General features: G+C 49.7%; 1 protein-coding gene across 1 annotated transcript; it reads left to right on the forward strand.

The window, feature by feature from the left end:
• The first annotated feature begins 9,359 nt into the window (after positions 1-9,359).
• On the forward strand, positions 9,360-14,537 carry LOC146860431 (uncharacterized). The gene is made up of 3 exons (XM_085646347.1): positions 9,360-9,426; positions 10,792-10,915; positions 14,098-14,537. Exons 2-3 carry the CDS (start codon positions 10,831-10,833, stop codon positions 14,457-14,459), a joined length of 447 nt encoding a protein of 148 aa, XP_085502473.1. The 5' UTR covers positions 9,360-9,426; positions 10,792-10,830; the 3' UTR covers positions 14,460-14,537.
• The last annotated feature ends 2,174 nt before the right edge of the window (positions 14,538-16,711 follow it).

The following is a 16,711-nucleotide window of genomic DNA, read 5'->3' on the forward strand; positions in this document are numbered from 1 at the left end:
CAAGGTTTATTTTAATATTCCGGGTTTGCAAATGCCGCTTTTAGAAAGTTGGCCTTTGCTTGCCTAAACCTTTCAGCCGCCTCCGCGTGTTGTGTATCTGATGTCTGGCTGGTGTGAGTGACAGGGCTGGGGGAACCCAGATGGGCAGGGCTAGGCAGCCTGGTATGAATAGGACGATCGACAGGTAGATGGGTGGGAGGAGTGCTCCTAGGTTCTGAATAGGACAGTGCTCCGCTACCTCGATGCCGGCTCCACCCCCTGTGGAGCGTCTGATGACTCTGCCCTGCACTCTGAAAGGAGAAGCCTGCATCACGTCAACAAAGTGCTCAGAAACCGGACTGAACTAGGCAAGGGCCCCCCTGGCCTGGGAGAACAAAAGATTTGTGGTATAAATGGAGGAGCCCTGCTCCTAAGAAACTAGATCCGCTTTTGACCAAGAAGAATCTCTGCCTGAGGAGGAGGCACCGGGAAAGCTGTAGGAGGAAGACTGTCCCTATCCTGGGGGATTGGCCTGCAGTGGTGACCTTGCTGCCAAAGGAGAGAAGAGAAGCTGTTGCTGAAGACTTTTACTTTACTTTTACTTTCAAGACTTGTGCTTTTCCAAAAACGATCTCCAAGGGCTTGGAACTGAGCTTGCCCCCTGAACTGAGCCCCAGGACCATTGGGCTCTACCTGATCTTCACTCGCCTGCTGCTGGACTGTGGTGTCCTTTCCCTCGCCGGAGCTGTGACCCTCGTGCCCAGTCCCTCCCTGAGCCGTGACCAGGACTGCTTAGCCGCCCCCGCCTTGGGAAGAGCCTCGCTCGATCGGAGCCGCTCCCCCTACGCTGTGCTGGGCTGCCCCGTCACCTCGCTCGTGGAGGCTCGCTGTGCACCTTCACCCTCCCGCCGGAATCGGCGTTTGTGAGCATCTCCAAGCCTCGGACGGCCCGGACGCATCGGCGTGCCCGGCTGCCCCGCTTTGTTCACCCGCCACCTGCAAACACCCCGCTCCTGTCGTGAGCCTGAAGATCAGACCCCCCCATCGTGAAGTGTGGGAGCCCCGGACGCCGCCTCGCTCCTCTGTCGAAGAGCCGCTGAAATCCCGCACCCGCCTTTGCGTCAAGAAACAAGGTACTGTACTTACGAACTCGACCGCGAGCTCGCATCGGATCCAGGGTCCGCAACGTTCTTATTTCCCTGTCATCTGCTGTGTGCTCCCCGGGCGCTGCCTCAGCACGAAGTGCGCTGAGGCCTACAGTTACCTTGTGCCCGCCTAAAGAACTTTCCGTAAGACCAAGAGAACTTGACCGTATTTCCAAGAATTGTGGCCCCATCAGTTCAACGTTACTGGGCCTTGTATTTGAATCTGCTGAAACTACATAAAAGCTTATTTTTATATACCTCCTGATTGGTGTCCGTTTGTGGTGCATGCAAGGGGTTTACTGTATGTATTATTGCACTTGCTTAACCGTGTACGCCTGAGACTTAGCCTAGACTGCTCGCGCCACGCACCTAGAGGGTGAGCAGGGGTTATTCTGGGGAGTCATCCTTCGCCCTGACAAGAAGTAAAGGGTCCCTGCTTGTTGTGGGTTCACACCTGCGTCAACCAGAGCCCCCTCATTTCTAACATTGGTGGCAGCGGTGGGATTTACGGATTTGCATTTGTGGTTTGCGTATAGTGAATCACTGATCACCACGTAGTGAGAGCAGACCAGTAACACAGCCACAAGGCTAGCATTTGTTTTTGTTTTGCCAAGAGTCTCCGTTGCTAGAGCCATGCCTGGTTCACTGTCAGCCGGAAGGGCGGCTTCCATAATCTCTGGATTTGAAGACGTAGATTGGGAGGAAGACGCACTTCAGAATCGTACCAATGAAGACTTGAAAGGTCTTTGCTCCAAGTTCAGGATTGCCCAAACTGGATTGAAAAACAAGACCCAATTTGTGAAGGCGCTGAGGGCCTGGTATGAGTCAAAGGCACCAGAGAATCAGGTGGAAGTGGTTCCACCAGAAAGTGTCCATGAGTTTGGCAGGTGCCTGTCGCCAGAAGAGTTGGCAGACAGGGCCGCAACCCGGGCACACGAGGTGGAAATGGCAAAACTTCATGGGCAGATGGATATGGAAAAACAAAGATTAGCCATGGAAGAAAAGAAACTACAATTAGAGCATGACATGAAGCTGAGGGAGCTGGAGCTGAAAGCAAAAAGTTTGGAGCTTAATCCCTCTGGTGGCAGCACACCGCCAGTACCGGCGGAACCAAGCGTTTATATTCCCAAGGATGTAGTGAAGGAGTTCTTCAGGAATGACGACATCGGGCAGTGGTTCAGAGCCTACGAGGTAGCCATGTCTTCCCACCGGGTCCCTGAGAAAGATTGGGGAGCGGGGTTGTGGGGAAGGTTCCTGAGTGAAGGGCGGGACACACTGTTAGATTTACCTGTTGATGTTCGTAATTCTTATGCCCATATGAAGGAAGCATTGATGGCTAGGTATGGGTTGACCCCTGAGTTATACAGACAGAGGTTCAGGGGTTGCACTAAGATTCCCAATAGTACGTATGTGGAGTATGTGACTTTCTTTTGCAGAGCGCTGGATGGTTGGGTAAAGGGTAGTAAGGTGAATGATTATCAAGGGCTTCTTGATTTAATGGCATGGTAGCACTTGTCCAGTAATTGTTTTCCTGAGCTACGCCAGCACCTGATCGATAGTAAGCTGACTAACCCGAGGAAGCTTGCTGAGGAGGCGGACCGCTGGGTCAGTACCAGGGTCCACAAGGGTACCGTGGGAGATTCCGCCAAAGGTGGGCAGGGTCCCCAGCAGAAGAGTGGGGGGGACAGGGGTAAACAGAAGCAGTTCCAAAAAGGGCCCCAAAATAGTCCCCAAGGGAACCAAGGGAAGGGTTCTCAGCCTCCCCCACCCCAGAAACCGACCGGGGCCCCGACAGGTCCTCCTGTTCCAAAGGGGCCCGTAAGATGTTACAGGTGTAACAATTTGGGCATTTTGCCTCTGATGTAAAGTGTCCATTGTTTGGTAAACCAGCACCCACTGGTGCTCCACCCCGGCAGGTGACTAGTGTAGCCTTGGGGGAGGAAAGGGATGTCCAAGGTGGGTGGGGTCCCGCAGAGATGTCCCTGGTCTCGCTAGGAGACCGTGAAGTGGTCCCTCCAACCCAGCTGCCTGAGAACACTAAGAAGTACAGGCAGTGGGTGACCATAAATGGCCATAGGGTGGAAGCTCTTAGAGATACAGGAGCCAGTGTGACGGCTGTCCGGTGTCACCTGGTGTCTCAGGAGCAGGTGGTCCCCAATGCATTCTATCCCGTTGTTGCCGCTGACAACACAGAGAGACACTGCAAGGTGGCTCAGGTTCCCTTTGAGTGGGGGGGGGGTCTCTGGTACTCTTCAGGTAGCTGTGAGGCCCGCCATGCCTGTAGACTGTTTGTTAGGGAACGATTTGGAGAGCTCACCCTGGGCTAAGGTGGAGCGGAGTGCTCACCTGGAGATGTTGGGTATGCCGGATTGGGCGTGTGTCACCACACGGTCCATGGCAGCCAGTAGAGGTACTCAAGAGGTCCTGGAGCCTGAGAGGGAGGCCCAGGAACCGGCCTCAGAGGGAAGGAGCAAGGGGCGCGGGAAGCCGGCCCCTGAAGTTCCCACGGTCCAGGAGGAAGCAGACCTTGAGGGGGATGCCCTGGAGCCTACAGGGGAGCAGATAGCTGAACTGGGAGACCTGCCGGAGCTGACCCATTGGCAGCAGGAAGGGGGTCCCACCAGGGAGGACTTTTGCAAGGCACAGAAGGAGTGCCCTTCTCTCGTGGGTATGCGGCAGCAGGCTGCAGACCAGGCCGCAGGTGATCAGTCAGGATCGCATTTCGTTTACTGGGAGAACGACCTCCTATATACAGAGCCTAAGGTTGCTGAGCCTGGGTCAGCCCGTGCGGTGGTGGTACCCCAGGACTTCAGAGCCTTCCTACTGGGGCTGGCTCACGATGTGCCATTGGCAGGGCATTTGGGGCAGGACAAGACCTTTGAAAGGCTTGTCACCCACTTTTATTGGCCTCAAATGCGCAGGAGTTCCGATACTCACTGCAGGACATGCCAGACTTGCCAGGCAAGTGGAAAGAGTGGAAGGAAGCAGAAGGCTCCACTCCAGCCATTCCCTGTGGTCGGTACCCCATTCCAGCGAGTGGGGATTGACATTGTAGGGCCACTGGACCCCAAGACAGCGATGGGCAATAGGTTCATCCTGGTCCTGGTGGACCATGCCACCCGGTACCCGGAAGCCATTCCTCTGAGGACAGTGACGGCCCCCGTGGTGGGACGTGCACTGATGGGAATTTTCTCCCGAGTGGGATTCCCTCTAGAGGTGGTGTCTGACCGAGGTACCAATTTCATGTCCAAGTACATGAAATCTCTTTGGCAAGAGTGTGGTGTAACCTACAAGTTCACCACCCCTTACCACCCCCAAGGAAACGGGTTGGTTGAGAGATTCAACCGAACCCTCAAAGGCATGATAATGGGCCTAGAAGGAGCCATGAGGCGTAAGTGGGACGTCCTCTTACCATGCCTTCTCTTCGCTTACCGTGAGGTGCCACAGAAATCTCTGGGGTTCAGTCCCTTTGAGCTTCTGTATGGTCACCCAGTCAGAGGACCTCTAAGTCTGGTCAAAGAAGGCTGGGAGCAATCTCCCAGGAAACCTCCCCAGAATGTATATAGTTACATGCTGGCCTTCAGGAATCAGACTAGGCGATTCAGGCAACTTGCTGAGGCAAATCTGGAAGCCAGCCAGGAGGAGATGAAGCGGTGGTACGACCAGAATGCCACTCTGGTAGAGCTTCAGCCTGGACAGAAAGTATGGGTCTTGGCCCCCGTGGAGCCGTGTGCGCTCCAGGATAAGTGGACCGGTCCCTTTGAGGTGGTGGAGCGCAAGAGTCCTGTTACCTACGTGGTGGACCTGAAGTCTCCTAGGAACCCCTTAAGGGTCCTACATGTCAACCGCCTCAAGCCCCACTTGGAGAGGTCCCAAGTGGGCATGCTCTTGGCAACAGATGCTGGAATGGAAGAGGAGACAGAACCTCTTCCTGACCTCCTGTCCGCCAAGGAGCAAGATGGGTCAGTGGATGGTGTCATCCTCTCTTCCACCCTGACCCCTGAGCAACAGAATGATTGTCGCCAGTTGCTGGGACAGTTTTCTGACCTGTTTTCCCTGGTTCCTGGTGTCACTGATTGGTGCGTCCATGATGTGGACACTGGGGATAGTCCACCTGTGCGGCACAAGGCCTACAGGGTGACTGACAGGGTGAGGGCCTGCATCAAGGAGGAGGTCTCCAAGATGTTTGCCCTCGGGGTAATTGAGTCTTCTAGCAGTCCTTGGGCCAGCCCCGTGGTCTTGGTCCCAAAGGCTGCAGCGCCAGAAGCCACACCCGAACTCCGGTTCTGTGTGGACTACAGAGGACTCAATTCGGTCACTAGGACCGACGCACACCCCATCCCCCGAGCTGATGAGCTCATCGATCGGCTAGGGGCTGCCAACTACCTCAGCACGTTTGATTTAACGTCTGGGTATTGGCAGATCGCCTTGACCGAGGGGGCCAAAGAGAGGTCAGCATTTTCCACCCCAGATGGGCACTACCAGTTCCGGGTCATGCCATTTGGGATGAAGAATGCCCCGGCCACCTTCCAGAGATTGGTCAGCCAGGTGTTGGCTGGGCTGGATTCGTTCAGTGCAGCCTACCTGGATGACATCGCCGTGTTCAGCTCCACTTGGGAGGAACACTTGCGTCACCTCTGGGAAGTGTTGATGGCGCTGCGCAAGGCAGGCCTCACGATCAAGGCGAGTAAGTGCCAGATCGGGCAGGGTTCCGTGGTGTACTTGGGACACCAAGTTGGGAGTGGCCAGGTGGCACCCCTTCAGCCCAAGATAGAAACCATCCTGAATTGGGAGGCGCCCAAAACCCAGACGGAGGTGAGAGCCTTCCTAGGTCTCACCGGGTACTACAGGAGGTTTGTCAAGGGGTATGGCAACATGGTTGCCCCCTTGACCGCGCTGACTTCGAAGAAGCAGCCCAGGAAAGTGATCTGGACTGACACCTGTCAGAAAGCTTTTGAGGCCTTGAAAACTGCTATGTGCACGGCGCCCGTGCTCTTGGCTCCCAACTTCTCCAAAGAGTTTATCGTTCAGACAGACGCTTCAGAGCATGGTGTGGGGGCTGTTCTTTCACAGATTAATGAAGAGGGCCTAGATCAACCCGTAGCCTTTCTTAGCAGGAGGTTACTTCCACGGGAACAAAGGTGGAGTGCTATTGAGCGTGAGGCATTTGCTGTGGTCTGGGCGCTGAAGAAGCTAAGACCCTACTTGTTTGGGTCTCACTTCCGGGTTCAGACGGACCACAGGCCCCTCAGATGGTTGATGCATATGAGGGGTGAGAATCCAAAGCTGTTGAGGTGGTCCATTTCCCTACAGGGTATGGATTTCACGGTGGAACATCGCCCTGGTACAGATCACGCCAATGCTGACGGTCTGTCCAGATTTTTCCGCCTTAGTGATGAGGAACTCCCTGGGGTAGGGTAGTTCTCCCCACTTTTCAGCTGGAGGGGACACGTGTTAGACCTGGCACCTTGGCGTGAGTCTCCCTTCCTCTTTTTGTCGCTGTGCCTCATGTGTTTTTATGGTGTTGGCCGCTCAGCGCGCTGTGCCACTGCCAACCAGTGTCACGGTGCGAGTGCTCCCTATGTAAATTGTATATGTTGGTTGGATTCCATGATTGGATTGTTTGATTTACTGTCAGACCCCAGTAAAGTGCGCCGGGGGCGCCAGGGCATGTAAATGCGAACCCCGCTGGTGGGCTTGCAGCACTGGTTGTGCCACCCACAGAAGCGGCCGGTAAAATATATCTAAGGTCTGCCATCGCAGAACCTGCGTGCAGTCTGGTACTGACACGCCGACCGACAAGTGCCCACACTTGCCGGTCCCTGAAACCTTCCCTTAGCTGCATATTAGTCACCCCTCTGGTAGGCCCACGGGCAGGGTACATTGTACGCCTAAGGTAGGACACGCCTGGATGCGTGGCATGTCCTAGTAGTGAATTACCGCCATCTTGTTGTTCCCTACTGCAAGGCTACCCTGTTCTCATAGGCCAGTATGGGCGGCCTGGATTATTACACCTTATGATCCTAACCGACCCAGGGAACATGGTAGGAGATCGAGTTTAGTATGCCTGAACTCGGAATAATAAGGTACATCTTTTCGCAAGGTTTATTTTAATATTCCGGGTTTGCAAATGCCGCTTTTAGAAAGTTGGCCTTTGCTTGCCTAAACCTTTCAGCCGCCTCCGCGTGTTGTGTATCTGATGTCTGGCTGGTGTGAGTGACAGGGCTGGGGGAACCCAGATGGGCAGGGCTAGGCAGCCTGGTATGAATAGGACGATCGACAGGTAGATGGGTGGGAGGAGTGCTCCTAGGTTCTGAATAGGACAGTGCTCCGCTACCTCGATGCCGGCTCCACCCCCTGTGGAGCGTCTGATGACTCTGCCCTGCACTCTGAAAGGAGAAGCCTGCATCACGTCAACAAAGTGCTCAGAAACCGGACTGAACTAGGCAAGGGCCCCCCTGGCCTGGGAGAACAAAAGATTTGTGGTATAAATGGAGGAGCCCTGCTCCTAAGAAACTAGATCCGCTTTTGACCAAGAAGAATCTCTGCCTGAGGAGGAGGCACCGGGAAAGCTGTAGGAGGAAGACTGTCCCTATCCTGGGGGATTGGCCTGCAGTGGTGACCTTGCTGCCAAAGGAGAGAAGAGAAGCTGTTGCTGAAGACTTTTACTTTACTTTTACTTTCAAGACTTGTGCTTTTCCAAAAACGATCTCCAAGGGCTTGGAACTGAGCTTGCCCCCTGAACTGAGCCCCAGGACCATTGGGCTCTACCTGATCTTCACTCGCCTGCTGCTGGACTGTGGTGTCCTTTCCCTCGCCGGAGCTGTGACCCTCGTGCCCAGTCCCTCCCTGAGCCGTGACCAGGACTGCTTAGCCGCCCCCGCCTTGGGAAGAGCCTCGCTCGATCGGAGCCGCTCCCCCTACGCTGTGCTGGGCTGCCCCGTCACCTCGCTCGTGGAGGCTCGCTGTGCACCTTCACCCTCCCGCCGGAATCGGCGTTTGTGAGCATCTCCAAGCCTCGGACGGCCCGGACGCATCGGCGTGCCCGGCTGCCCCGCTTTGTTCACCCGCCACCTGCAAACACCCCGCTCCTGTCGTGAGCCTGAAGATCAGACCCCCCCATCGTGAAGTGTGGGAGCCCCGGACGCCGCCTCGCTCCTCTGTCGAAGAGCCGCTGAAATCCCGCACCCGCCTTTGCGTCAAGAAACAAGGTACTGTACTTACGAACTCGACCGCGAGCTCGCATCGGGTCCAGGGTCCGCAACGTTCTTATTTCCCTGTCATCTGCTGTGTGCTCCCCGGGCGCTGCCTCAGCACGAAGTGCGCTGAGGCCTACAGTTACCTTGTGCCCGCCTAAAGAACTTTCCGTAAGACCAAGAGAACTTGACCGTATTTCCAAGAATTGTGGCCCCATCAGTTCAACGTTACTGGGCCTTGTATTTGAATCTGCTGAAACTACATAAAAGCTTATTTTTATATACCTCCTGATTGGTGTCCGTTTGTGGTGCATGCAAGGGGTTTACTGTATGTATTATTGCACTTGCTTAACCGTGTACGCCTGAGACTTAGCCTAGACTGCTCGCGCCACGCACCTAGAGGGTGAGCAGGGGTTATTCTGGGGAGTCATCCTTCGCCCTGACAAGAAGTAAAGGGTCCCTGCTTGTTGTGGGTTCACACCTGCGTCAACCAGAGCCCCCTCATTTCTAACAGTGACGCCTCCTCTGTCACTAAGTGCTGCTTAACCCAGTCCTACGTAGAACCTTTTTACAGTTTGTTTAGTGAGTGGTAGGCTTAGCAGTGTCAGTCAGTAGCAGAACAACATCAGACGCAACCAACCCACAATTTGGTGTATGCACAAATTTATGCATGTGTCCTCCATCTCATCTATGCATTTTTGAAGGCTAAAAAAAATGGAAATGCAGACTTAGTGAACAATTGGCCCGTCTGAAATAGGTGGTCTAGGTCAGGTGGTACTTAGGCTTCGTTAGTATTCTGGAATCAGAATGATTATGGAACACTGGAGTGTTCATAAATAAGTAGACGGTCCGTGAATCCCGCAAGCAGCCCAGTAGTCGATCTGATTAGATAGGTCAATTTTATTGCAATTGTTGTTTACTAAAATGTTTTTTGAGCTTTTTTAAAATGATTTATTTGTTTCACAGCACTCCTTAATGTTTTTCTCTTTCTATATTATATCTTACATGATCATCAGCACCACCCAGGGGCAAGAAGACGGGGTCCGAGTCGGCGGGACAACAACCAGCGGACCGCTCCTCTACCGAGGGCCCTGCTGCTGGCCCCAGTAAGCCCTCCAGTGGTTAATATTAACAATTATATTTCCCTAACTTTTACTGCACTGTTTTTTCTCCAAACTATTAATTATGGTTCCACTTCCTAATTCTATTTTTTACAAAAGCTTCTTTGACCTTGACTATCTGTTTCCAAATTCATGTTATCCCTGCCTCTAAGTTCCTTCTAACTGCCTCTGCTATGACTCTCTGTACTACTACTAGTATTAGTTTGTCTGTAGCTAAGCTTGCCCAGTTGGCCACTCTTTATTGAAGTTTTTCTTTGGAATAAAACTCAGATTGACCAATAGCTCTAGCCACTGGGTCCTGTCCTTTGGGTTGTCCTCTTCTAGTCTTCTTCATCTTGAGGCTTTGACAATTCCCACCAACAAAATGCCCAACCAGATATTTGACTAGTATTTTTGATAGGATAGTACATACTACTACTATTGTGGGGATTCTGCACAGCCACATACAGAACTATGCACAAGAAAATAGGATGTTGGTGATGGGAGGTTGGACCTTACTCACACCTCAGTCAGAACCCACAATCCCCTGACCAACTAGCTATAGTGTCTCATTAGGTCCCGAACCCCCAAACGAAGATACCCAATGATGACACAACCCAGAACATAACACCCTTTCGCTCACTCACTTGTGTAAGTCCACCCCACCACGCCAAATACCACAGAGTCTATGTGTAAGTTCAAAAGGTTTATTTTCAAATAACTAGCTCTGTAAGTTGTTCTATTTAATTACTACTGCCAGCTCCAACAGCAAAATGCATAAGATTAAAACAGTAAGCATTTACAAGTGCATGATAGAAGACAAAATACATCTGTGAATTCTGGAAGACCCCTCACCGTAGAACGTAGAAATACTGGTTACATTCATCATAAGGTCTGCAAATTTCTGGTTTGTATTATGAGAAAAATGGTGCGCGTTAGATAGTATAATGCAATTATGCAAGCATTTCGCAGTCATGCTAAAAAGTGTAACATGTTATGGCTAAGCAATACGGACTAACCGAACTCCATAACAAAGTGGCTTGTTTTTCGACCTCTTCACTTGTACGCAACACTCATGTGGCCTCAAAGGCGTCTACTGCACAACAATCTGCGAGGTAATATGCGCAACAGAGTAGACATGATGAATCTAAAATAGTTACATGGCTCAGGCTAACTTTCCAAAGAGTAGAGTAGGACTAGATGACCCTAGGGACCATAACACTACTAGTGTCTGTCTACTGACTCTACTCTACCCGATTTGGACTAGTGATGATGTATGTTGTATTAACTTTTTTTTCAATCTTCCTAGTGAAAACTAATCAAATAGGGGGAAGTGTACAGGCATCTAAAAATGTGTAATGTTTTTTCTAGGCGTACTACCAACCACCAGTGCCGGCGGGGCCAGCGGCGATGGCGATGTGGCCATTCCGGAGGGGGCAGGAGAACATGCGGCACCTGCTGGAGCTACACGGGGGGGAGCCAGCAGCAGGCGGTGGTAAGTTATATTCATTCCTTATTGACATTACTACTAGCTGGAAGGAACATTATACAACGGTTGAAGAAGGCACCCTTTACTTAGCATTAGCAATGCATTAACAATAGCATTAGCAGCGTGAGTTGAGTAACCAATGGCCTCTTCTATCTGACTCCAACTCAGCTGTGAAAGTTTTATGGAGAAGACTAAAAGTCAGATCAGATGACCTTGATGGATGTGTTGAACAAAGAGGGAAAGAAGGGTGGAAGGAGGAAGGACGGGCGAGATGTAATATGACTGGCAGAGAAGGATGTGTTGGAAGCATGCATAGGTGGCTGATAGGAATCAGATCAGATGCATGGGTTGTTGAAGGATGGGTGGAAGGTGAAAGAAGATGATGGGTGGGTGAATGAAGATGGGTGGGCGACACAGTATGGGTGGATACTAGATAGCAAGAATCATCAGCGGTGTTTGTGTCAAACTCAAAGCCAAGGCAAGCAAGGAAGGAGCGGACGCATGGGTGGTTGTTGGTGAAACCAACTAAGGTTTGTTAAGAGATATATAAAAAAGAATGATAGACATTTACTTTTAATGGATGGATGCCTGGATGTGCTATTCATCATAGACAGCAAACGTGAGTCACTGGAGAGTCTTACTTTGAAGAGAATGCAAAAGATACTGCGCCAGAGTAGCAAAGCGGAGGGGAATATAAGTAGTATTTTCAGAATACAGTTGACTCACAGTAGTTTGCAATTAGTAATGACGTGCTGTGTTGGTGTTGGCTTCCATTAAAACCCTTTGAAGCACGAGAGGTGTCCGTGTGCTTTCTTCTTCGCCTGCCTGGAAGTGGGAAAATGCGCCTGGTGTTTGCATATATATATATATTCACTTAAAAAACCATAGGTTTCACACATGTTATAGTTAGCTGGACCTTTCCCTCGTAAAAAACCAATGAAATTCCCCGGTTATAGTTAGTGCAGGCAACTATAACTCACGCGACCGCAATCCTCTGCTGATGACGTCAGATATTACATCACTGTATTTAGACACCTATTTACCCATGTCTTCTTCCATTAATCTTTAGCTATACATATATTACAAATATTTATTTTTCAGAAAGACACATATGTAATCAGTGATGTAATATCTGACGTCATCAGCAGAGGATTGCGGTCACGTGAGTTATAGTTGCCTGCACTAACTATAACGGGGGAATTTCATTGGTTTTTTACGAGGGAAATGTCCAGCTAACTATAACATGTGTGAAACCTATGGTTTTTTAAGTGAATTTGCAAGGTTTTTTAAATGCTAATTCCTAACTATAACGTGTGTGAAACCTATGGTTTTTTAAGTGAATTTGTACGGTCTTTTAAATGCTAAGGTATATATTTATTAACATATTTTTTTTCAGGTTTTTCTCCGTGCGCGCACCGTGCGCATACGGTGCGCTTTGCGCACTGTGCACGCGCTATGGGCGCTCGGTGCGCTTCGCGCACCAAGAGCCCACGATGCGTTGTGCGTGCCGTGCGCTCACGGTGCGCGCACCCCGCGCTTTTTCGTCAAAAATTTTTTAAAAAATTTCACCCTTGGGGGTCCTTCAGTGACCCCCTGACAAAGGCTAGGGGGTAAGGCACTGTCCACCCTGCCCCCTTTTCACGTTCTCCACCTTTGTTTTTCACTGCCTCAGACTGCGAGAGGCAAAATGGCGGCCGACACTTCCTGATTTCGACCGATTTGAATGTTTACTGACATCTAACAACCAATCAGAATTGTGCTCGCGCACGTCACCGTGCGTGCACCGTGTGCGCACGGTGCGTGCCTATATATATATATGTACTTTTAACTGAAATTTTCTCAGGAACTACTGAACAGATTGACTCCAGATATTCAAAAGGCACATCCCTGACCTGAGGACTACCTCTCTGCCAAATTTCAAGTAATTCTGTTCAGCCGATCGGGCTGTACCTTGGACTAAAGGTCCCTATGGAAAAATGCATGGGGAAAACGCGTTTTGGGACCCCCCTTTTTTCTCGGCCCCCGCTTGACTAATCACCCCGAGACTTTCAGGGTAGGAGCGGAGCGGAGCGCCCCACCTATTTTGAAAAATTCGCGAGGATTCGTCAACCGGCGCCAAAGTTATTCAAAATAGAATTTTCAGATTTCCTATGGAAATACGGTCCTAACTATAACTATCTACTGGCGACCGCCAGTAGATAATTTATATATATATCTATATTATCAAGCGTCTTCCTCCGACTCCGAGGACCACTCCCTACCTATGTTAATTTATTTTCGATTGTGTCAGCCAGCCTGCAAAGGGTGGCCTATCTGTTGGTTACACAATCAATGAAAACAAAGTACCTTATGCAGTAGCGGTCGGTGGTGGAAGTGCTGGCGGGCGGTGATGTGGGGAGGGGCAGGTTGGTGGGTAGTAAACTATGTATTATGGCCAAATACAGGTAAGTAAACATAAAAATAAATAAAACTAATTTCATTTTGCGCACTGCACCGCCAAATGCGATGCAGTGCGCGCAACAAAATAATTTGTTTTATTTATTTATATATATTGTTTACTTACCTGTAATTGTCCGTAATCCATAGTTTACTACCCTCCACCCTGCCCCTCCCCACGTCACCGCCCAGCAGCACTCCCACCACCGACTGCTACTGACCTTATGTCGTGTTCCCATATATAATATAAGCAATGATCATTGGATCAGATAAATAATCTGCCTTTTTGTAGTACCCAGGGCAGGGTGAAAGTGAAATTGAGCAATTGCCCTCATGTAACAGAGAGAGTATGGCCAGTGCCACCCATGATACAAAAATATGAGCTTCCCCACCTGCAGACAGTAGTAGTAAATAAAACTAACGTGAGTCTGCATCATGTGACTCGTATCTGTTTCTCTTGGGTGCAAGCTTAGCTGACTAAGCTGGCATGCCAGCTACAACAAGGTTATGTAATTTCGCTAAACTAGAGATAAGAAGAAGACGACTGGTGTGTATTGGAGTCCATAGTGCAAGTATAATGCCTGAAACTCCCACAAATGTTAGAGTCTGAGGAAGGGGGAGGATAGATACTTACCACCAATGTTATGTACTGTGCTTGCTAGTGATACTGTGCCACTATGTGTTGAATTAATTTTGTGTTACTGTTTTGCTAAGAGTATTGGTTACAATATTCTTTTTCTTTCTTGATGTAGATCTTCCTTTCCAAGAAAAACCCACACGGAAGGAGTTGGCAGCAAGGGCCCAGCGCTGTAAACTGGAGGCCATCTGTGAAGAGTACCGGCGGCTGGTGGCTCAGGCGGAGGAGGAGGAGGAGAAGGCTGCAGCCTCATCCAATGCCCCGGGCCCCAGACAGGCCCCGCCTCTAGTGTTACGGCACCGCGGTCAGGCAGCCGCCCGCCGCCGTGCTTCGATAATATCTAGCACTGCTGCCCCCCACCCTGGATGCAACTGCAGGGCATTTCGCCACCAGATGCTCCTCCGGATGGCACGCTTGGAGGAGCACCTAGAGGAGCGGATCAAGATCCTCGTTGATAAACATCTCAAAGCCCTCTGAATTTAGGACCACGTTGAATTGCCCCTTTTTAATTCCTTTTGTTGGTGGGTGGGTCTTGGGCGTTGGGGTTTATGGACATTTTGGACTTTTGGGTTTTGGACATTGGTTGGGGTTAGGGAGAGGAGTGCGTCAGGTCAGAGTGGGATAGTTTATTTTTTTAGGGTAATAAATTATATTTTCTTAAACATACGATGTTAATGTTTTGTGGGTGGGTTGCTGTTTTGTGAATTTCCGTCGCATGGTTTCCTTGCTGCTGTAGGCCCGCAGCCAGTGTTTGATTCAAAATATCTGTTGATTTTGTAACACACAAACAGATAGATGCGGTACCCCTCACTGAGTTATTTTATTTGTCCTAATAGTACTGTCAGTCTCTCCTCCTAGTCCATTATACCTCCCACCAAACTTCTCTTACCTGTGATTGATGATGATTAAGTTCGGCACAAAGATGGCTGCATGGTTTCCCAAGAGAATGGAGAAGATGCTATGGTTGTGGTGGTAGTAGTAGACATTGACACTAGCATTTGAAAGAAAAAAGAGACAGTCACTTGCCTGAGAGAGACTGTGGGAGGAGTAGTAGAATTAAGTAAAGTACAGCATGGGTGGGCAAGCAGAAGAAGATCCTTGCCCTGCCTTGAAATTGAATTAGTGTTGCTTTCACCACATCTGCCCCAGCAAGCGTGTGATCAATTGTTGGTGTACATTTAATGGAGTCACATCACACCTCAATATAAATCACACAGCCCGGGGGAAGAGGGTTAGGGATTGATGAATGGATGGGAAGGGGGGTTTGGGGAAAGGTTTGACAAAGAAAAACAGTACACATGGACGCAACAAAAGTAAAACACAATCTTGGAAGACGACCATGATCCATTATCCAATAAATCTATAAAGGGAGAAAAAGGAAATGCATGCATGATGATGAAGATAACTTGATGGTTAATGAGTAGTACTTACTAACTACTACTACACAATTAGACAGTACAGGGCAACGGTATAATTATTAATATGAAATTTGCCTTGCCTGTATGCCCTCAGAGAGACCCAAATTACATGCTGTACCGGGCTTACTTTTAAAGCTAGCCAAAAAAATAAAAAAATAGTTGTAGGGATCAATTACCAAACAAACCACAACACACAGTCGTAATGATTGAAGAGAAAAAAAGGAATCAAATAAATTAAAAGACGAATGATGAATGATACTAAAGTTACTGTATTATCCTATTTATTTTATTTTATTTTATCAATTTATAGGGCGCAAACAGCTACCCAAGAAGGGTTTCCCGGCGCCTAGACACAGCTAACTTGAGGACAGAGGAAGGGATGACTGTTAAGTGGTTATTGTTCATACAGCCAGGTCTTTACAAGCTTTCTGAACCTACAGTAGTTTTCTTCCTTCCGGATACCGGGGGGAAGCGTGTTCCACAGGGAGGGTCCCAGATAGGCAAAAGATCTGCCACCTGTTCTTGCACGTTTAAACCTTGGTATGCAGAAACAGGCTGCTGTCTGTGACCGGAGGTTTCTCTTGGGCACATAGAGGCAGGCAAGAGATTGAAGATATTTTGGTGCTATTCCTGCTTTTATTCTGAACATGTAGTTCAGGGCCTTGAAACGGATTCTGCTCTCTATCCTGAGCCAATGAAGATTCCGACGATGGTTCGAGACTCCAGAGTTCTTCGGAATGTTACAGAGGAGTCTGACCGCAGCGTTTTGCGCTACCTGTAGTCGTCCGATCACAGATTTATTTGCGCCCAGATAGAGGATGTTGCCGTAGTCAAGCCTTGATGTGATAAGGGCATTGACTACGGTCTTTTGCGTTGACACTGGCAACATCCACAGGATCTTCCTCAACCATTTAGCTATGGTGAGACAAAGGCCGGTTACTTTGCTGGCCTGTTTGTCCATGGATAAGGCATTGTCCAATATAAAGCCCAGATTTCGAGCATGGGATACCGGGGTGGGAAAAGTGCCCATCTGGTCCGGCCAATGTGTAGGATTCCAGAGAACTTGATCCTTGCCCAAAATCAGTATTTCCGTCTTGTCGCCGTTCAATTTTAACTGGTTTGTTGTCATCCAGTTCAATATTTTTAATAGTCCTTCCTTGAGTAACGACGGGGAGTGGGGACAAGATTCAGATAGGGAAAAAGTGATTTGGGTATCGTCGGCATAATTCATAAGCGTTAGACCTAACTTTTCAACAAATTCTGCCAGAGGTTTAAGATAGATATTAAAAAACAGAGGGCTCAGGATGGACC

This window comes from Triturus cristatus, chromosome 3_1 (genome assembly GCF_964204655.1).
Source record: "Triturus cristatus chromosome 3_1, aTriCri1.1, whole genome shotgun sequence".
Taxonomy (NCBI): domain Eukaryota; kingdom Metazoa; phylum Chordata; class Amphibia; order Caudata; family Salamandridae; genus Triturus; species Triturus cristatus.

What these genes read in the sequence shown, in the direction of transcription:
- LOC146860431 (XM_085646347.1), top strand. Translation starts at nt 10,831, where the DNA reads ATGGCGATGTGGCCATTCCGGAGGGGGCAGGAGAACATGCGGCACCTG. An exon ending in GGAGCCAGCAGCAGGCGGTG is followed by an intron (nt 10,916 to 14,097) that starts GTAAGTTATATT and finishes TTCTTGATGTAG; the next exon opens with ATCTTCCTTTCCAAGAAAAA.